Source organism: Trachurus trachurus, assembly GCF_905171665.1.
Source record: "Trachurus trachurus genome assembly, chromosome: 11".
Lineage (NCBI taxonomy): Eukaryota > Metazoa > Chordata > Actinopteri > Carangiformes > Carangidae > Trachurus > Trachurus trachurus.
Window position 1 is genome coordinate 29,194,917 of NC_139904.1, and position 16,696 is coordinate 29,211,612.

The window sequence follows — 16,696 nt, forward strand, 5'->3', positions numbered from 1 at the left end:
GAGAGAGAAACCCTTCCGTCTTCTTAATTAGTGTGATTTGAGCCTCAACGGACAAGGTCTGTTTTTATTCATCAGCCTCTATTCACCCCCCCCCCCCCCTCCTCTCCTCATGACATCTCTAACAATAGCATTAACTGGCATAGCAGCTCCGATAGGGTTTTTCTTTTTCTTTTTTCAGCTTCAGATTACTGGAGATGGAGCCCTGTAATTGATGTCTCTGTGGAGAAGGATGGAAGAGGGGGGGACAAATGGAAAGATTAAATGAGAAATGAAAGAAGGCACCCCACCCCACTCCCCCCTCCCCTCCACACTATGTTTGCAGTGTGACTCTCCGTGATACTTTCTCCATCAGGCGTAGGATTCACACAATTCCCTGTTGACAAAGGGTTGAAGTGTATCTCTTAGTGAGAATCTTCTCTACTCATTCACTGCCTCTATTTATTTTCTCCTTCTCGCTTCCCGCTTTATCACGTAGCCATCCTTTTTTAATCTCGCTATGTGTATACGGACCAGTTCACCTGTGTTATTGGTGTATCCGCTCGGGTTGTACTAATAATCCAGGAGCTAAATTGTGGAATTTTTTTTTCTTTTCTGGACAGGAAAGTGGTTAGATGTGGAAGCACATTAGGTAATCAATGACCTTTTTATATAAACATCCAATAAAGAACTGTAGCAAATTCTTCTCCAATTTCCCTGGCGCAACTCATTTAGCTGCATAGGCTACATCAACAACCTTATCAACCTTCTTAAAGATAGTGAAAGATGTTGAAGAGTGTTATTGAGCGGTCTTGAGCTACAACCCGCAGCTGCCGGGAGTTTCCCAGAGTCGCGGTTAGGGACTGGAACCATCGTGGACTGGTAATGAAACAATTTCACACAACAGTATATGCCCCGTGGTGCCAATCTCACCATCCGTTCCCAACCAGAGCAGCATACAGTTAGAGGTAAATTAGATTTTCGCCAATTTCTGCCTTGTGTGTTCATAGAGGGGCTTTTTTTTTTTTGTCCGATCTGCTGAAGCAGGTTGATGCGAGATGGGGGAAAAGGTGCAAGAGCAAGACCGGAGAGAGTTGGGGACAAAATATGGCGGCAGCTCACTGGAGACATTGTTCATCCTAATTTGATGGAGACTTATGGGTGGGTGGGTGGGTGGGGGGGTTGTATGATGTTGGGCAGCCACACCACCGTTACCAGAGCATTTACTCTACATTTACTCGTCTTGTAAAGGTCACCAGACGCGAGCGCTTGAGCCGATCAGTCATAACATGCTCGGGCGCCGCGCCGCGTCTCCAGCCGATCCCTTTATAATGATGAATGAGGAGAAACGATCTGAGCCGTGAGTCTGTTAAGTATGTGTTGATCGATCTCCCCCCTCATGTAGCGTGTTTATCACACACAGGTTATCGCATCACGGCATGAAAGCAACCACTGGGTTCTGCACAGGTTTGGTTAACACTCCTCTTATGCTAATCCCACATCTGGAACAAGATGCATTCAAATTTGTCAGCACATAACTTAATTTATTGACACATACTGAACATATTGATATATTGTATTAGTTATTGGCAGAGCATTTATAGGAAGCCAGAAGATGAATTAGTTTTGGTTGAGTTATGGAGATGGAGAAGGGGTGGGACCACATGAGTTTTAACTTCAGCCCACTCCTTTTCAAAAATCGGCAAAGTGCAGCTACTTGCTCACTGTTTTCATTTTTTGTTTATTTATTTTACATGTTCGAAATTTTTTTGATTTATTAGTTTATTTCATAGGGACAGTGCACCACTAATCAACAGAGTTAAAAGAAAAACTGTAAGTGGGCTAGAGTTAGCCAACAAGTTTTCGTCCGTTGTCCCTGGCCAGATGTTAAAGGCGACCTAAAAGCCAAAAAAAGGGGCAACAATTAAGTACGTTCAAAACACAACTCACATAACAATCTACCTAGTAAAAGCTCATACAGTGATAACAAGTAAAACAGGTAAGAAGTCTGACATACAGCATAACAAAAGCTCATGGCATGCAGACATAACATGCAGACAGGGAGAAGAAGAGTGAGTGAAATAAAAGATTAATTCATTCATTCATGTTATGTGGAGGTGGAAATATGTCAGAACTATGTGTGTGTGTTGTCTTTACTTGAGACTGACCTCTAAAAAAAACTACTAAATAGGTGCTAACAGCTTATTATGACCAGAGATACATTTTATTGTCAGGTGATGGCTAGTGTCTGTACACCGCTGTTTCTATTATGACAGTTTGTTGTTAATTGTATTTTATATTGGTTATTTTTTTTCCTTAGTCTTAGTTGTATTTATATTCTTTAAATTTATATTCTGTTCAATTTGGATGTCACAAAATGCACAAAGGCACCATTTTTGGACAAAGCTTGTGTGTTTTCGATTCTTTAAGCACTGGTTCGGGCAGTGTTTCAAAACTACCGGTTTGGCACCGGTATCGGATAAAACCTAAATGATACTCAGACTTAATTATGATGGTAAAGTTTAGGTATAAGGATCCTGATTTGCCTTCCTCCACCTCCTCGCCTCCTTTTCTTCCAAGTAGTCTTTGCTCCTGAACCCAACCAAACCTTACCTGCCTGTGTATTATTACTGCCATGATGAAGGCTGCTGGCGCGCTCTGATCTCATCATCAGCAGTTCACAATAAAGAGTTGTGGACACACAACTTTGCCGCTCATTTGCATATAAATTCCTGTGCCTGCCCCACCAGATTTCGACCCGTCAGTAAAAAAGGAAGGCAAAGAGAAACACTACGTCTCCTCATCCATGCTCATGTTTACTCTGCTGACTGTTACTATAATGATTCATACTGACATATTTACTCAGGTGTCATCGAATATGACAAAGACAATCATTCAGTTTGTGTTGCAATGACAGACTTCCATTTATTCCATCCATTCATACTACACTCTGTACAGGTCACCAATCTACCACAGAGCCACATATATAGAGATGAACAACGCACACACTCACGTTGACACACTACAGGCATTTTAGAGTCGCAATCAACTCAGTGTGCATGTGTTTGGACTGTAGGAGGAAGCTGGAGAACCTGGAGAGAACCCACACAGACACAAGGAGAACATGCAGCAGGAAACCATCCCAGACCCTTCTTGCTAGGAGGCAAGAGTGACAACGCCCCTTTGCAGACCTCAGGTTTACAAATTTAATTTATTTTTCCATTGACATTGGTCTTGACAGTTCTGAAAGGTTCCTGTCCCCCCAAAACGAAAATGTGACTGTAAAGTGATTAACATTACTTTGGTAGAGAGTGCAACAATAAGATTGACTGTCCACCTTACCGACTAACACAATATATTATTCTCCCCATCACATACAGTTAAATTCTAAACTCATTCACCTTGTCATAGAACATACAGTATAACATAAACCATATTTCCATCCACATGTTGTCATTTGCATTAAGCAATATGGAATTGAAAATGCCTTATGGAAACAGTCAAATTCAATAAAATATCATGAGTATCGATAAAAGGTTAATACGGTTGATCTCATTTGATTTTTTCTTGATCGATACGAAGTTTATGCGACAAAGCTGATGGAAACAGTTCTATGCCAGATAAATGTGAGTTGCCATCATGTTTTATGTAACTTCCGAATCAGAATCAGAATCAGATTTATTTGCCAAGTATGTACAGACATACAAGGAATTTGACTCCGGTTTATGCACTCACAAGAACTGAGCAATGACATAATACAACAGAGAACACGTCCAAGTACAAACAAAGATAACATAGATAACATATTCCCAGCTGTTCAAAGACACGACAGGAGTAAACTTCAGATTTATTCGGTTTAAGATGAAGGATGGATGTCTTACTATTTTGTGATTCAGTACAAAAATTAATGGAAATACCTTAAATTGCAAGAAAACAATCAGATACGCCAATATGATCGCAAGACAACACATGACATCATTACGCACAGCTTTTTTATTCAATTTAAAGGTAACGCACTTGAACCGGCTTTATTCTCATTCATATTTTTATCAGTCTTGTGATAATTTGATCAACAAGTGGATGGAAACATGGTTAATGTCTATCAGTATCTGTTAAAGATGCCCTGTCGAAATCCATTCCCTTGGAGCACCGTGGGGCACTATAGTTTCAGCAGCGCAGTCCTCCACTTTATCGACGTTGTGCACTTTCCCATGCACGAGCGAGCGTGCACGTTAGCGCGACTGCGCTCGCCGACAGTCGGTGGAGTCGACGTGTCACAAAGAGCCGGCGATGTGCAAACAACAAGGAAGGAAGAAAAGGAGCGGCCGTTAATAATATATGACTTTAAAATATGTTTTTTTCTAAATTGGCTGTGTAAATGTTTTATGAGGAAAGAAAATGCACTCAGCGGTGACAAAATGTGTCTTGGTGAGACAACTCAATGTAAACTGTGTGTTTGTTGTTCAGGGGAGCTTTGGTGTGGTGTATACATGGCTTGTGTGTACAGTATATACATCATTTATAGCCTCTGGTGGATGGGGCTCAGATATAGTTAGTATAGTGATTATCTCTATAGAGTTTCAGATCGAACACAGTGACAGTCTAGGGCTGCCACAAACCATTATTTTGATAGTCGACTAGTCACCGACTATTTTTTTCGATTAGTCGACTAATCAGATCATACGTAAATTGAATGTAAAACATACAGCTTATCGCACCAGCATGCAGCTGCTCTTATATACCATCATTAGCTTTCAGCTTGAAGTGTTTAAGGTATATGCTAACTAAAAATAAAGACAATTCAGATGATAGTAGTAAAATAAGGATAAGGCACTGGCCTAAACAACACCAAAATAAATACTTAAGGTTTTTTTTTTTTTTTTTTTTTTAGGTTTTTCTTTCCTTCATTTGTCTCTGGCATCAGACATAGCCTACATTTAAATCAAATGAGGTAGGCACCTGAAACTAAGGAATTATTCACAATAATAAAGTTTAGGTCTCACTCAAATAGGCTATAGGCCTAACAAAAGTGCTCAGTGTAAATAATAGTCGTTCTGTCAAAAAAACAAGATGAGACAATCATCTTGTGTAATGTAAATGTTCCCTTTTTACTGTCAAATTAGTTGTCGACGATTTTAAGAGTCGACGTAATCGTGACTAATCGTGGCAGCCCTATGACAGTCACTTCATAGTTTCATGGCATCCAGACATCCTCTCTGACTTTCCATTCTGCTCATGTTGTCAGGATCATCAATCAAAAATCTCTATCAGTGACAGAACGTAGTTTCTGTTAAATACTCTCCTCTCTGAGCTTATTATGCTGCTTCCTGTCCTCCTCCTTCATGAGGATTCTGAAAACGTTGCGGCCTTGTTATTAATGGTCTGAGAAGAAGTGGCGTTGTGGACGGTTCCTTTTGGCTGGCTCTGTATTGATGAGCTGTGCAGCTGTATCTCTCTCTCTCTCTCTCTCTCTCTCTGTTCCCCCGCGTCACCACCCTCCCTCCCTCCCCCTTGTCCTCCCTCCTCCTCTACGTAAGTAAACTTGTCAGGCCTGATGCATTGCCTGCACACGCTCAAATGCAAATCAGAGCTTTATCTCAAACCAAACAAGAGAAGCGGCAGAACATCCTGGATCCTGGGCCCCGACAGAGCCGCTGCATCTGAGAGGCTCTGATTAAAGGAGTGCTGGCGGAGTGCTGTCTGTTGGTTACACAACATTAGGGTGCTCTGCCTGAGGAATTTGCTTAAATGCAACGGGGAATTGGCCTAACAGATGCAGCTGCCTTATCAGCATAGGACTAGTTTTTTTTTTTTTTTTGGTCATCCAACCAGCTATTATTAAAGGGATAGTTCACCCAAAATTGAAATTTCAGAGTTATCCGTGGCTTCTCTGAGTTACAGGGGGTCTCGGCGTAGCAGTGCATGTCCATATAACGGTTGCAAATGGATACCAACTGTCTTCGTAACAAAAAGACACACCAAAAAACATCCAAATATCTCCATGCTGCTCATATGTAATGTCCGTCTTGTATTGAAGCCCCGAAATGTGAAATTGTCCCGAAAAAAATTGTTTGTAGCGGAAGCTTCTCAAAGCTCCTCTTCCCGGTTTATCAAATTTGGACGAACTGGGAAGAGGACGCACCCTGGTTCGTCCAAATTTGACCAACCGTGAAGAGGAGCTTCCACTACAAAACAAGCTTGAAATATAGACTTATTTAATTTTTTTTGGGACAATTGCATTTCAGGGCTTCAATACAAGACGGACATTACATACGAGCAGCATGGAGGTATTTGGATGTTTTTTGGTGTGTCTTTTTGTTACGAAGACAGTTGGTATCCATTTGCAACCGTTATATGGACATGCACTGCTACGCCGAGACCCCCTGTAACTCAGAGAAGCCACGGAGGACTCTGAAACTTCTCCCAGCCCTTAGTCCACATGAGGGGGAGGAGATAATGAGTGAAATTTCAATTTTGGGTGAACTATCTCTTTAACGAAATAATGTCTCATATGGAGATGAAAAGGTGCTGTGATCAACTTCCATTAGAGCAAAAGTCCAATGAGTATCATTTTAATAGAGGTGCAGTAACATTTACAGTTCATGTTCTTTAAATGAGTAATGAAAGGCGATCTCTCACACTGGCAGCCGTCCATACGAGCTGGGATTTATATCCGTGAGAATCAGTCACCGCTCTGCTCCGCGCTGTGTAATCACTGTTATCCTCGTAAGAGTAATTGCAAATGAGTGTCCTTGTTAAATCTGTATATAGATGATTTAAGCCGGTCTCCGAACAGCACTGGGACAGTGTGATCAATAGAAACTCGGTCTCATCCCGGCCCTCTTTGATTACTTCTTGGTGTGTTAAAGGACAATTCCAGGCGAATTCAACTCGGGGGTGTATTTTCCTATCATTTTAGGTCTAAAAGAAGGAATCTGAAGATTTTCAGTTTAATTGCTCCTGTTTTGCGGTGGTTGTGTCTGTCCCCGCATCGCCACGGCAGCAATGAATGGGAGCGGATGTAAGTTCCGCTGCTTAGGCTGTTTACATCCCTCAAAGCCGCAATTTCTTTCCACAGACAGCGTCAGATGGCGACTCAAACATGCACCGAGAAGTTTATTTACTTCAAGCAAGCCAACATGTTTGTAAAACTAGATCTAATTCAAAGTTCAGGTGCAGTGGGAAAGCTCCCGTTTGTGTCATAAACACAGGGATATCAACTCTTGACTTGCTTCAAGTAAAAAAAACTTCTCGGCGCATGTTTGAGTAGCCACCTGACGCTGTCTGTGGAAAAAAATTGCGGGGACAGACACAACTAGCGCAAAACAGGAGCAAATAAACTGAAAATCTTCAGATTCCTTCTTTTAGACCTAAAATGATAGGAAAATACACCCCGAGTTGAATTTGCCCGGAATTGTCCTTTAAACTGTAGCTTTTGTCACAGATGATAAAAAAAAAAAAAATGTTTTCTATGAATCCTTCTGTCATACATGCCCCCGCCGCTGTTTGTGATTTGTTCTCATTATCCCCGCCCCTCTTACGGTTTTGCTCCGTCTCTCCCCTCCTTCTGTTTGAGGGCTCTTCACCCCACCCACGTTTTCAGGTCTCGTCCCTCTAATTTATTTCTCCCTCTACAGGATAAATGCTATGTAAGAGGCCCGTGTTTTCCTCCCTCTCCATCACAGCGTATTTATAATGTGCCTGCTGTGCGGGCGATTAGTCAAAGGTCGCGGCGTTGACTGTAGAAGCGAGGGAGGTTGGACAGTCGTACCCGGGGTCCATCACAAGCACTTTGAGGCTGATCCGCACCTTCTCCCATTAATCTCCCTCCAGGGCCTCTTCTGGCTGCCTCGCCGCCTCTTTGTGCAGCAGAGTTATGGTCTTCCCGCTACTTTCTGACTTTCACCCTACACAAACACCGCCACTAATAGGATTCAATTAACGCTAAATGAAAGTACTGACTGGTTACAGTCTACTGTTACTCTGAAAAGGCTCTTTCACCCAAATTACAGAAGCACTTGACATGTGGTTAAGTGGGAAGTTTTGTTCCAGGTCGTACAGAAGCTACAGTAGTTGTAAATTCATGTCTGCTAACTGGCTGCAACACTGCAAAAACCTTACCAATAATATTTGTCTTATTTCTAGTCAAAACAAGTCTCATTATACTTAAAATAAGACTCATCACATTAAAAAGTAGTTTGTTTTTAGACACTTTTTACTTCTTTCAAGCAGATTTTCACTTGGAATAAGTAGAAAAATCTGATAGTGGAGCAAGTTTTTCTTTCTTATTACAAGCGCAAAAAACTTGCTTTCAATGGCAGATTTTTCTACTTATTTCAAGTGAAAATGTGTTTGAAACAAGTGAAATTATCTAAAAACAAGTTCATTCTTAGGTGATGAGTCTTATTTTAAGTGAAAAGAGATTAGTTTTGACTAGAAATGAGACATTTTGACAAGAAATAAGACAAATATTTTTTGGAAGGATTTTGAGTTTTTGCAGTGAAGTTACCAGAAATAGGGTGGGCCAGGGTTAGCTTGTTAGCATACTAACCTTTGAGTTATACTGCATCTCAAGTTATTATGTCAGACTGGACATATTGTGGAATATCCATGCAGTTGGACCTCTAGTGCAGTTCCCAAATTTGGAAATTTAGTTTTTTAGTTTTTTAATTTTATTATAGCTCTACATAAAACAGTCAAGGTTGTGTGTACATTACTGTATAAATGAATCTTAAAGAGGAAGTATGCAAGTCCGGTCGCTTTTCGGCTGTTTTGCTAACCCTCCTCCTGGCTATGTGCATTTGATTACAATGAAGCCGGCGATAAATCAATCAAAAGACAGTCAATAATGTTATATATCATATACAATGTTACAACGTGTATAGCTGTGAGCCTCCATTCTCCTTGTAACAAGTTACGCCATTTATTAAACCATCACAATTACTCAAAAGCTGTTTAATTAAGGTAAAAATGTAGCATAGTTAAGCTACAAATCAAATATTATTTAAATATGATGAACTTTACCCTTTTACAATAGCCTACAAATAATCACAGTTTATGAGTGGCGAGTATAGTTAACTGATTAAACATTTTGCACTACAGCTATGCTGTGGTTCGGCTTCTCTAGCTTTGCTTTCAGATTTCACTGCTAGCCTATATCTATCAACCAGATTTGGGTTTAATAAAATCAATATAATTATTAATACATGCCATACCAGCCTCTAGAGACGCCTGTCAAAAAACCCTGTGATTCCTCTGTAACTTTTTGAGAAATTCCATTAGGAGACGGTGCAGTTGCGTTTGTATGACTTATGTTTTCCTACCATCCTTTTCCCATTCTTTTCTACACTGAAATCGTTTTTCGTTTTTTTTTTGCCACCAAACTTGTCTGGGTAGCGTCATGGGTCAGCCATGTCTCTGAAATTGGCATTGCAGGCGTATCATAGCAACACTGATACATCAATGAGTAGCTCAATGCAGTTTCCAAATACGGAACGATTCTGTATTTTTGACATAAGCTGTGGGTATCAATGTCTTCAGAAGACAATAGATTGTAATTCATCCTGTAAACAACACTAGGGTCTTCAGGGGAAATTTGGAAGTTAAAGAGAATCACAATCCAAACATGACACGATAGCCCCAGGCTAAGCTGGTAAACATGCTAACAGTTAAAGGAAAGTGTGACAGAAGAGGGAGTTAACACTGGGGCTGCTTTCCACCTCTGGAAACAACTGTTGTTGATTAAGTTTGATTCTGAACTTGCAACATGTTTTCTAGTCTGGTTAGAAATCAGGTGGCATTGCTAACACCAGCCATGTAGCAGTAGCAGAATATACAAACAGTCCAATTTTAACGCTTCTTCATCCATAAATAAACAGCACTGACTTTAACTGAAAACATCTCCTCACAGAAATCTCTGCTTTTGATAACCCACACCACAGTTTTCAGTAGAATTACATTCTCCTGATGAAATCGCCCAGAGGGAAGTGGAACCACTGAAATCAGATTCACCGGCTGCAGATATTTCAAGGATGGATATCTTCAAACCTAAGAAAATATAAACACAGCTTACTACTACAACAAGGAAATTAAAGTGCAAGAGTACTGTTGGTGGCCTTACCATGTAATCACACAGCATGCAAGAAAAACATGAATAATAACCGGCCCTATTCTTTAAAATTTGACCGTTTATCCACAGAAAGTCAGAGAGATGACTAATATTGAATTTTCCCCCTCAGACATATCATGGGGGAAAACCTCTGAAACAGTATTTACACCATCACTGAAAGCTGTATTAATGAGATTCTTTGCAGCCTCTTGAAGGCTTTGGCAGCTAAATCCTCCCACACCACAGAGGATTTTTCTGATCATCTCATAGAAATTTGGGAATAGAAAAAAAAAACACACTCCATTGCTTGGTTCTGTGAAATCTGGTGAAACACTAAGCAATATGCATGGATAAAACGACTGGCTAGTATGGTACAAGTTTGGTGAGGACAGAATAAGTCTAATCTACTGTAGTATGTTTTTTTTTTTTTCCTTTTCTATTTCTTTTCCAGGCATAAGGAGCAGAGTGTGTGTTGGAAGTTGAGACACCAGTGCAAGCCAAACACAGATAACACATTCCAAGACATGGTATCTTACGACAAGCTTGAGCCTTGTTTGGCAAATTACCTCCCCTATCTTTCAAAGAGGAGGGTGCCTCGTTCATGCACATTTATTTATTTCTCCCTCTTTGTTCTCCTCCTGAGAAACTTGTCAGCTGTGACAGTAGCTCACTGAAGTTATCTCGGGGCCCCGGTGTCCGTGGCTCTAGGTGTTATTGCTGCTCTGCTCTGCACGGCGGCGGCGGCGACGCTCCGCTCGGGGGGACTGCGCCGCGACGGTGCCGCCGTGCTATCGCCCTAATAAGCAATTACCATTCGAAAAAAAAAAAAAAGGAAACAGCTTTCTCTCACATTCAAGTTATTATTATGTGGGAATTCAAGCAATTTCTGTCCCACGTCGGCCAAGATTCCCTGTTGCTTTGATGAACACAAATAATTCATTCCCGCAGTCGTTACGGCTTCAGTCTGCATGACATTGACAGATTCATTATAATTTTATCCGTTTTTAAGTAAACATCAAAACAGCAAACAACCACACATATACGCACACATTCGAGGAATTGCACATCAGTAAGAATCCAGCAGAATGCGTGTGGCTTTTCTAATTACATGGGCTTGCCCTCCCGCTGCCAGAGAAAGCTCATTTGGGCACTGAGAGGAACGTGCACGCTAAAAGCAAAAAGAGGCTGGGAAGGATGAGCCTTAATGAGGGGAATCAGTGAAACGTGTCTGATGGTGACATTTCTTCCCGGAGCTGGAGGGCTCTCGATGAAAGGCAGGCCTTCACCGCGGGCCCTGCTCCACCACTCAGCCCCTCTCATCCTCAGATAACCGGGCACGGAGCTGCACAACAAGCAGCCCCTCACACAGGAGGCAATTAAAACTCTGATCTGCTTACACACCCGGAAATGCTCGCATGGCTGCGGGCAGAGGGGAAGAGGGACGGGGAGGTTGACTGGTGGTGGTGGTGGTGGTGGGAGCGCTTGATATTTGTTTGTCAGCAGGAACAAGCAAAGCGGTGGTCCAAAATTAGCAGTCTTAGTCGCTTATTGTCACATTTAATATTTCCTCAGACTGTGAAAGTTTTACACGAACAAAGAAAGCAAGACAGTGGCTTCTAAAACCTAACACAAAAAAAGCAACATTGGGGGAAGCAGGCCAAATGGGATACTATTAAGCAGAAACTGGCACAGAGTCAGAGCAGCTCTTTACACCAGCAGCACGGCTGCCAAGCCTAATCTGTTAGTGAAGAGGGTCCTGGGACCGCAGAGGGCTCAGGGCGTTTGGAGTTAGATGGAAGACTCGTATCGACTTCCAAGGCCGGGGACAGACGACTCTGAGCTACGGCCAGTTGAGCCGATTGGTGACAGAGCATGTGCTGCACTGTAGCTGTGACTTATGAATGAACAAACACCCTGCACCCATCTCCCACCTGTGCTTCCTGCCTCATTATCACACCAGCAACAGGTCTCATGCTGGTGGCTCTGTACAAACCACACTGTGTCTGAAATCACGCTCTCTAACCCCATCAGCGATGGGAATAACAGTGTTATTGTTTTTTCTGTAACGAATAATCAAAAAAGTTACAGTTTCCCCCGTTAGAACCTCGTTACCATCACTGACAATAAAATGCGCCGTTACTTGACTCAAGAAGTCCCAACACAAAATAATAATACACCTGTTAAAGTGTACGTTATATAGCCTAGGCCTACACATTTTTTTTCAGTCCATCAACTAGTCGGAAAAAAGCTGTTTTTCTGGAACTAACCAACTCACTCAGTATCTCACCTGGTAATTAGTGTAGGTACTAACTCAGTTACTTTTGGGGAAACTAACTAGCAACTACAACTAATTACTTGTTAAAGGAGACATATTCTGCCCCTGTTCCACAAATTAAAATAGTTTCCAGGTGTCTTAAAGACATGTCTGTGACATGCTTTGGTCAAAATCCCCCAAGGATCAAACATCACAGCTCTTTTCATCCTCTCTAAACAGCCCTGTTCAGAACGGCTGCTTTCAGTGCCTGTCCCTTTAAATGCAAATGAGCCACAGTTTGCCCCGCCCCTTCTACTGCTACCAGGTAGTGGTGGGATTATGCAAATTCGAAAACTAGTTATATCACTGGAAGACAACTGAGGGAACAGCTCATAAAGCCACATGGATTTCAATCTAGTGAGTCTGCAAATTATTTATTTCTTTTGTCAATTCTCACATTTTGGGGCCGGATGCCAAGACAAACACCCAAATATATGTTAAAGAGCCTTCAAAAAGTGATATTTCCATAATATGTCAAGTAACGTGCCGGACATTGCATCCTACTCACTCTATAGGCAATAGTGGACTATATAGCGAGCTCGTTGGCTGCCTCACAATTAAAACGCGCCTGATCGATGTCGTACGGTGGGTTTTCAAAATTAAATTTCTTGTCTGTTGTCTTTTGGCACAACCGCAATGCATTATGGTAGAATGTGCAGAGCACCTTCAATCATAGACTGATAGCGCCAAGGTGCAAGGCAGAAAGGAGTAGTAAGTCTTTCCTGCCAGCAGCCATCAGACTCTATAATACTGAACAATGATAATTCTTAAAGGGTTGCACTTTGTACATTATATTGCACAACTGTCCATCCTGATTGAACAGAGTTACTGTAAACATGTCTATTTCCTATTTCCTTTACTATTACTTTCTATATTGCTGCTTGGTTAGTGACTATCGGTTGTACTCTGCTCTTCCTGCTGCATTGTGGGATATTATGAGTCCTTTATATAGCGTATATTAGTTCTCTCTATATTTGGACAGCACTACAAAATGTCATATTCACCATCTTTGAACCTCCTCAGAAGATTTATTTGGTGATGTAGTCTTACTTTTCCTACTTATGGTTTGGTAAAACCTGGTAATGGTTATTTCCTCTTTGAAGACACAGCACCAGTCAAAAGTTTGGGGAAAGTAGGTCCAGACTTTTACTTTTTTACTTGTACAGTGGATTCCAAATATTCTTCTGTGCTTCCCATTTTGGAGGCCGAGAAGGTTTCAAGCGAGTTCTCTGTATTTGAAATAACACTGAAATGTCACTACAACCCTTTGATCAATGAGCACAATCTGTCTCACTTTCTGTCCCTGTCTAATTTCTGCCCATCTTGTCGGTTCTGAATAAATCTCGCTGACCTGAATCTCGCAGCGGCGGATTTGCTCGTTTCTTTATCATCCCCAAATTAGTCAGACTAACAGACATTTGAATATCAGCAGGAAAAAAAAATCAAAGGTGGAACTAACAACATCCCTGACACCGGTGGCCCCGGTAATTTTTGCATCGCATCAATTAGTGTTATTATGGGCTGCGGCTGCTTTTCGACGTGAGAGGTGTCTGCTGTGAAAACGGTCAATTTTTAGCTTTGCTCGTCTTCATCTCTTCAGATCATCAAACAAATATTTTCATAACCACTGAACCAAAGTCCTGATCTACCAAATAAAATCCTGCTTTTTTCCTTTTAATTGATTCAACACTTATGAATCAATTCATCTGCTTTCAAGCGAACGTTTCCTGGCTGGGGCCTGTCGACCGTGACACATCTGTTTTTCTGTTTTTGATGTCATCATGAAATCAATGTTTTTGCCGATTGGACCGGTATTTGACAAGACGAGCAATTTGACCGCTTGAAAGGAGGAGGGAGGAGAGGGACGGGTACTTTTTGCTATTTTCTGTCATTTCAAGGACCGAGTGATTGATAGATTAATCAATGAAGAATTGCAATGACTGGCTCTGGCTCTGACAGTTGTGTAAACCATCTGTATCAGTGCTCAACGTCGCTCTGCGGACGAAGCCAAGTGCAAGCGCATGGCTCCCGCCCGCGTGTGTGACGACAAACTGGTCCTCTAAAGTTCAGATCATTTCACTTTGGAGTTGCTAAGCTGCACATGTGTTTTCTGACCAATTAAAACAAAACCACTCACACACACCCCCTCCCTCCCTCCCTCCCTCCTGGTCCCCTGGCCTGACAAACCGGAGCCGGTGGCTTTAAAAGCCTGTGGTTTGTGTGATAATGGCAGAATAGTGAATGCAACCATTAGTGAGCCAGACAGGGTTGGGTCACCTTCACAGGCGGAGAGCCAGGCTGTTGTTGTCCTCCATCAGATGAAGAACCCCTCCATCCCACCACCACCACACCCCCTCCTCCACTGCTGCTCTGGCACCGCTGCCCATTATTTCTGGCTATCTGGGTGACCTGTGGCTGCTGTGTCATTTTCACACCACAGGGCTAATTGCACCAAATGGTGGCAGATTTTTTTGAGGGAACAGATGAGATGGGCAGTCCATGTCGACCACCCAGCGCAAACCATTAGCTGTGTTTATTTTGTTTATGGCTGCAGAGTTTCTTCAGGATTTGACCTATTAAAGGGATAGTTCACCCAAAATTGAAATTTCACTCATTATCTACTCACCCTCATGTCGACTAAGGGCTGGGAGAAGTTTCAGAGTCCTCCGTGGCTTCTCTGAGTTACAGGGGGTCTCGGCGTAGCAGTGCATGTCCATATAATGGTTGCAAATGGATACCAACTGTCTTCGTAACAAAAAGACACACCAAAAAACATCCAAATACCTCCATGCTGCTCGTATGTAATGTCCGTCTTGTATTGAAGCCCCGAAATGCGAAATTGTCCCAAAAAAATTAAATAAGTCTATAGCTTGTTTGGTAGCGGAAGCTTCTCGAAGCTCCTCTTCCCGGTTCGTCAAATTTGGACGAACTGGGAAGAGGAGCTTCCGCTACAAAACAAGCTTGAAATATAGACTTATTTCATTTTTTTTGGGACAATTTCGCATTTCGGGGCTTCAATACAAGACAGACATTACATACGAGCAGCATGGAGGTATTTGGATGTTTTTTGGTGTGTCTTTTTGTTACGAAGACAGTTGGTATCCATTTGCAACCGTTATATGGACATGCACTGCTACGCCGAGACCCCCTGTAACTCAGAGAAGCCACGGAGGACTCTGAAACTTCTCCCAGCCCTTAGTCCACATGAGGGTGAGTAGATAATGAGTGAAATTGCAATTTTGGGTGAACTATCCCTTAACACATTTACAGTGAGCTCGCGGTGATGTAACTGAGGAATCATCTCTCTGGTGTTTCTCTAATGGGGGCTGTGATTCATTCTCCCCCCCCCCCCCACTTCTCTCCTGATAGCAGAACGTAGCTATATAAAGTTTCTCAGTAGCTCAGAGTGTTGTGTTTTCTTCCATGTGCCATCTTTGACACATTCCGCTCCTTCCTCTCTGCAGCCGGCTGTACCTTTGACGAGGACTCAGACCCCGGCTTGTGTGAGTACCGACAGGGCCAGGATGATGACTTTGACTGGCAGCTCATCAGGACCTACAACTGGCCACACCCGACCCCGGATCTTCTCCGAGGTAAGCTCAGATACAGTGTGTGCCTTCACAGTCATCTCACATCTGGATGACGAAAGCAGTGGCCCACACAGGAAGTTGCAACTTCTCTTTCAGTCGGGGTTAATAATGTAATTCTGGGGGTGCTCGGTGGCCGAGTGGTTAAAGAGCACATCCCATGTTGGCATATGCCTGAGGCGGCGATCGCCGGTTCGACTCCCGACCGAGATGATCCTTTACACATGCCATTCCCATAGTCTCTCTTCCTGCTCTCCTGTCTCTCTACACTGTCTTATCAAAATGAAAGCAAAAGATGCCCCAGAAATATCTCTAAAGGAGACACATTATTCCCTCTTTTCCACAAATTAAAATAGTTCACAGGTGTCTTAAAGACAGCTCTTTTCATCCTCTCAAAACAGCCCTGTTCAGAACAGCTGGTTTCAGTGCATATCCCTTTAAATGCCAATGAACCACTGCTTGCCCCGCCCTCTCTACCGGTACTGGTACTCACAGGTAGAGGTTGTATTGTGCAAATTTGAAAACTAATGACATCATTGGATGACAACTAAGGGAACAGCTTGTTGAGCCACATGGATTTGAACCTCAGGTGCCTGAAAATTACAGATTGTTTCTGTCAATTCTCACATTTTGGGGGCTGAAAGGCAAACCACATGATACGATATGACAAACTTTATTGTTGCGCTCCGGGAAATTTGTCTTGGACATAAT

The 16,696-nt window shown here is 42.3% G+C and overlaps 1 protein-coding gene across 1 annotated transcript in view; it reads left to right on the forward strand.

The window, feature by feature from the left end:
• The window catches only part of ptprua (protein tyrosine phosphatase receptor type Ua), a gene marked incomplete at both ends in the record, with an annotated part of 281,098 nt that overhangs the window by 55,487 nt on the left and 208,915 nt on the right, over nt 1-16,696 (forward strand). The window contains one exon of the mRNA XM_083981670.1: nt 15,863-15,991. Within this exon, the coding sequence (XP_083837796.1) occupies nt 15,863-15,991 (129 nt within the window). The remainder of the gene's footprint in view (nt 1-15,862; nt 15,992-16,696) is intronic.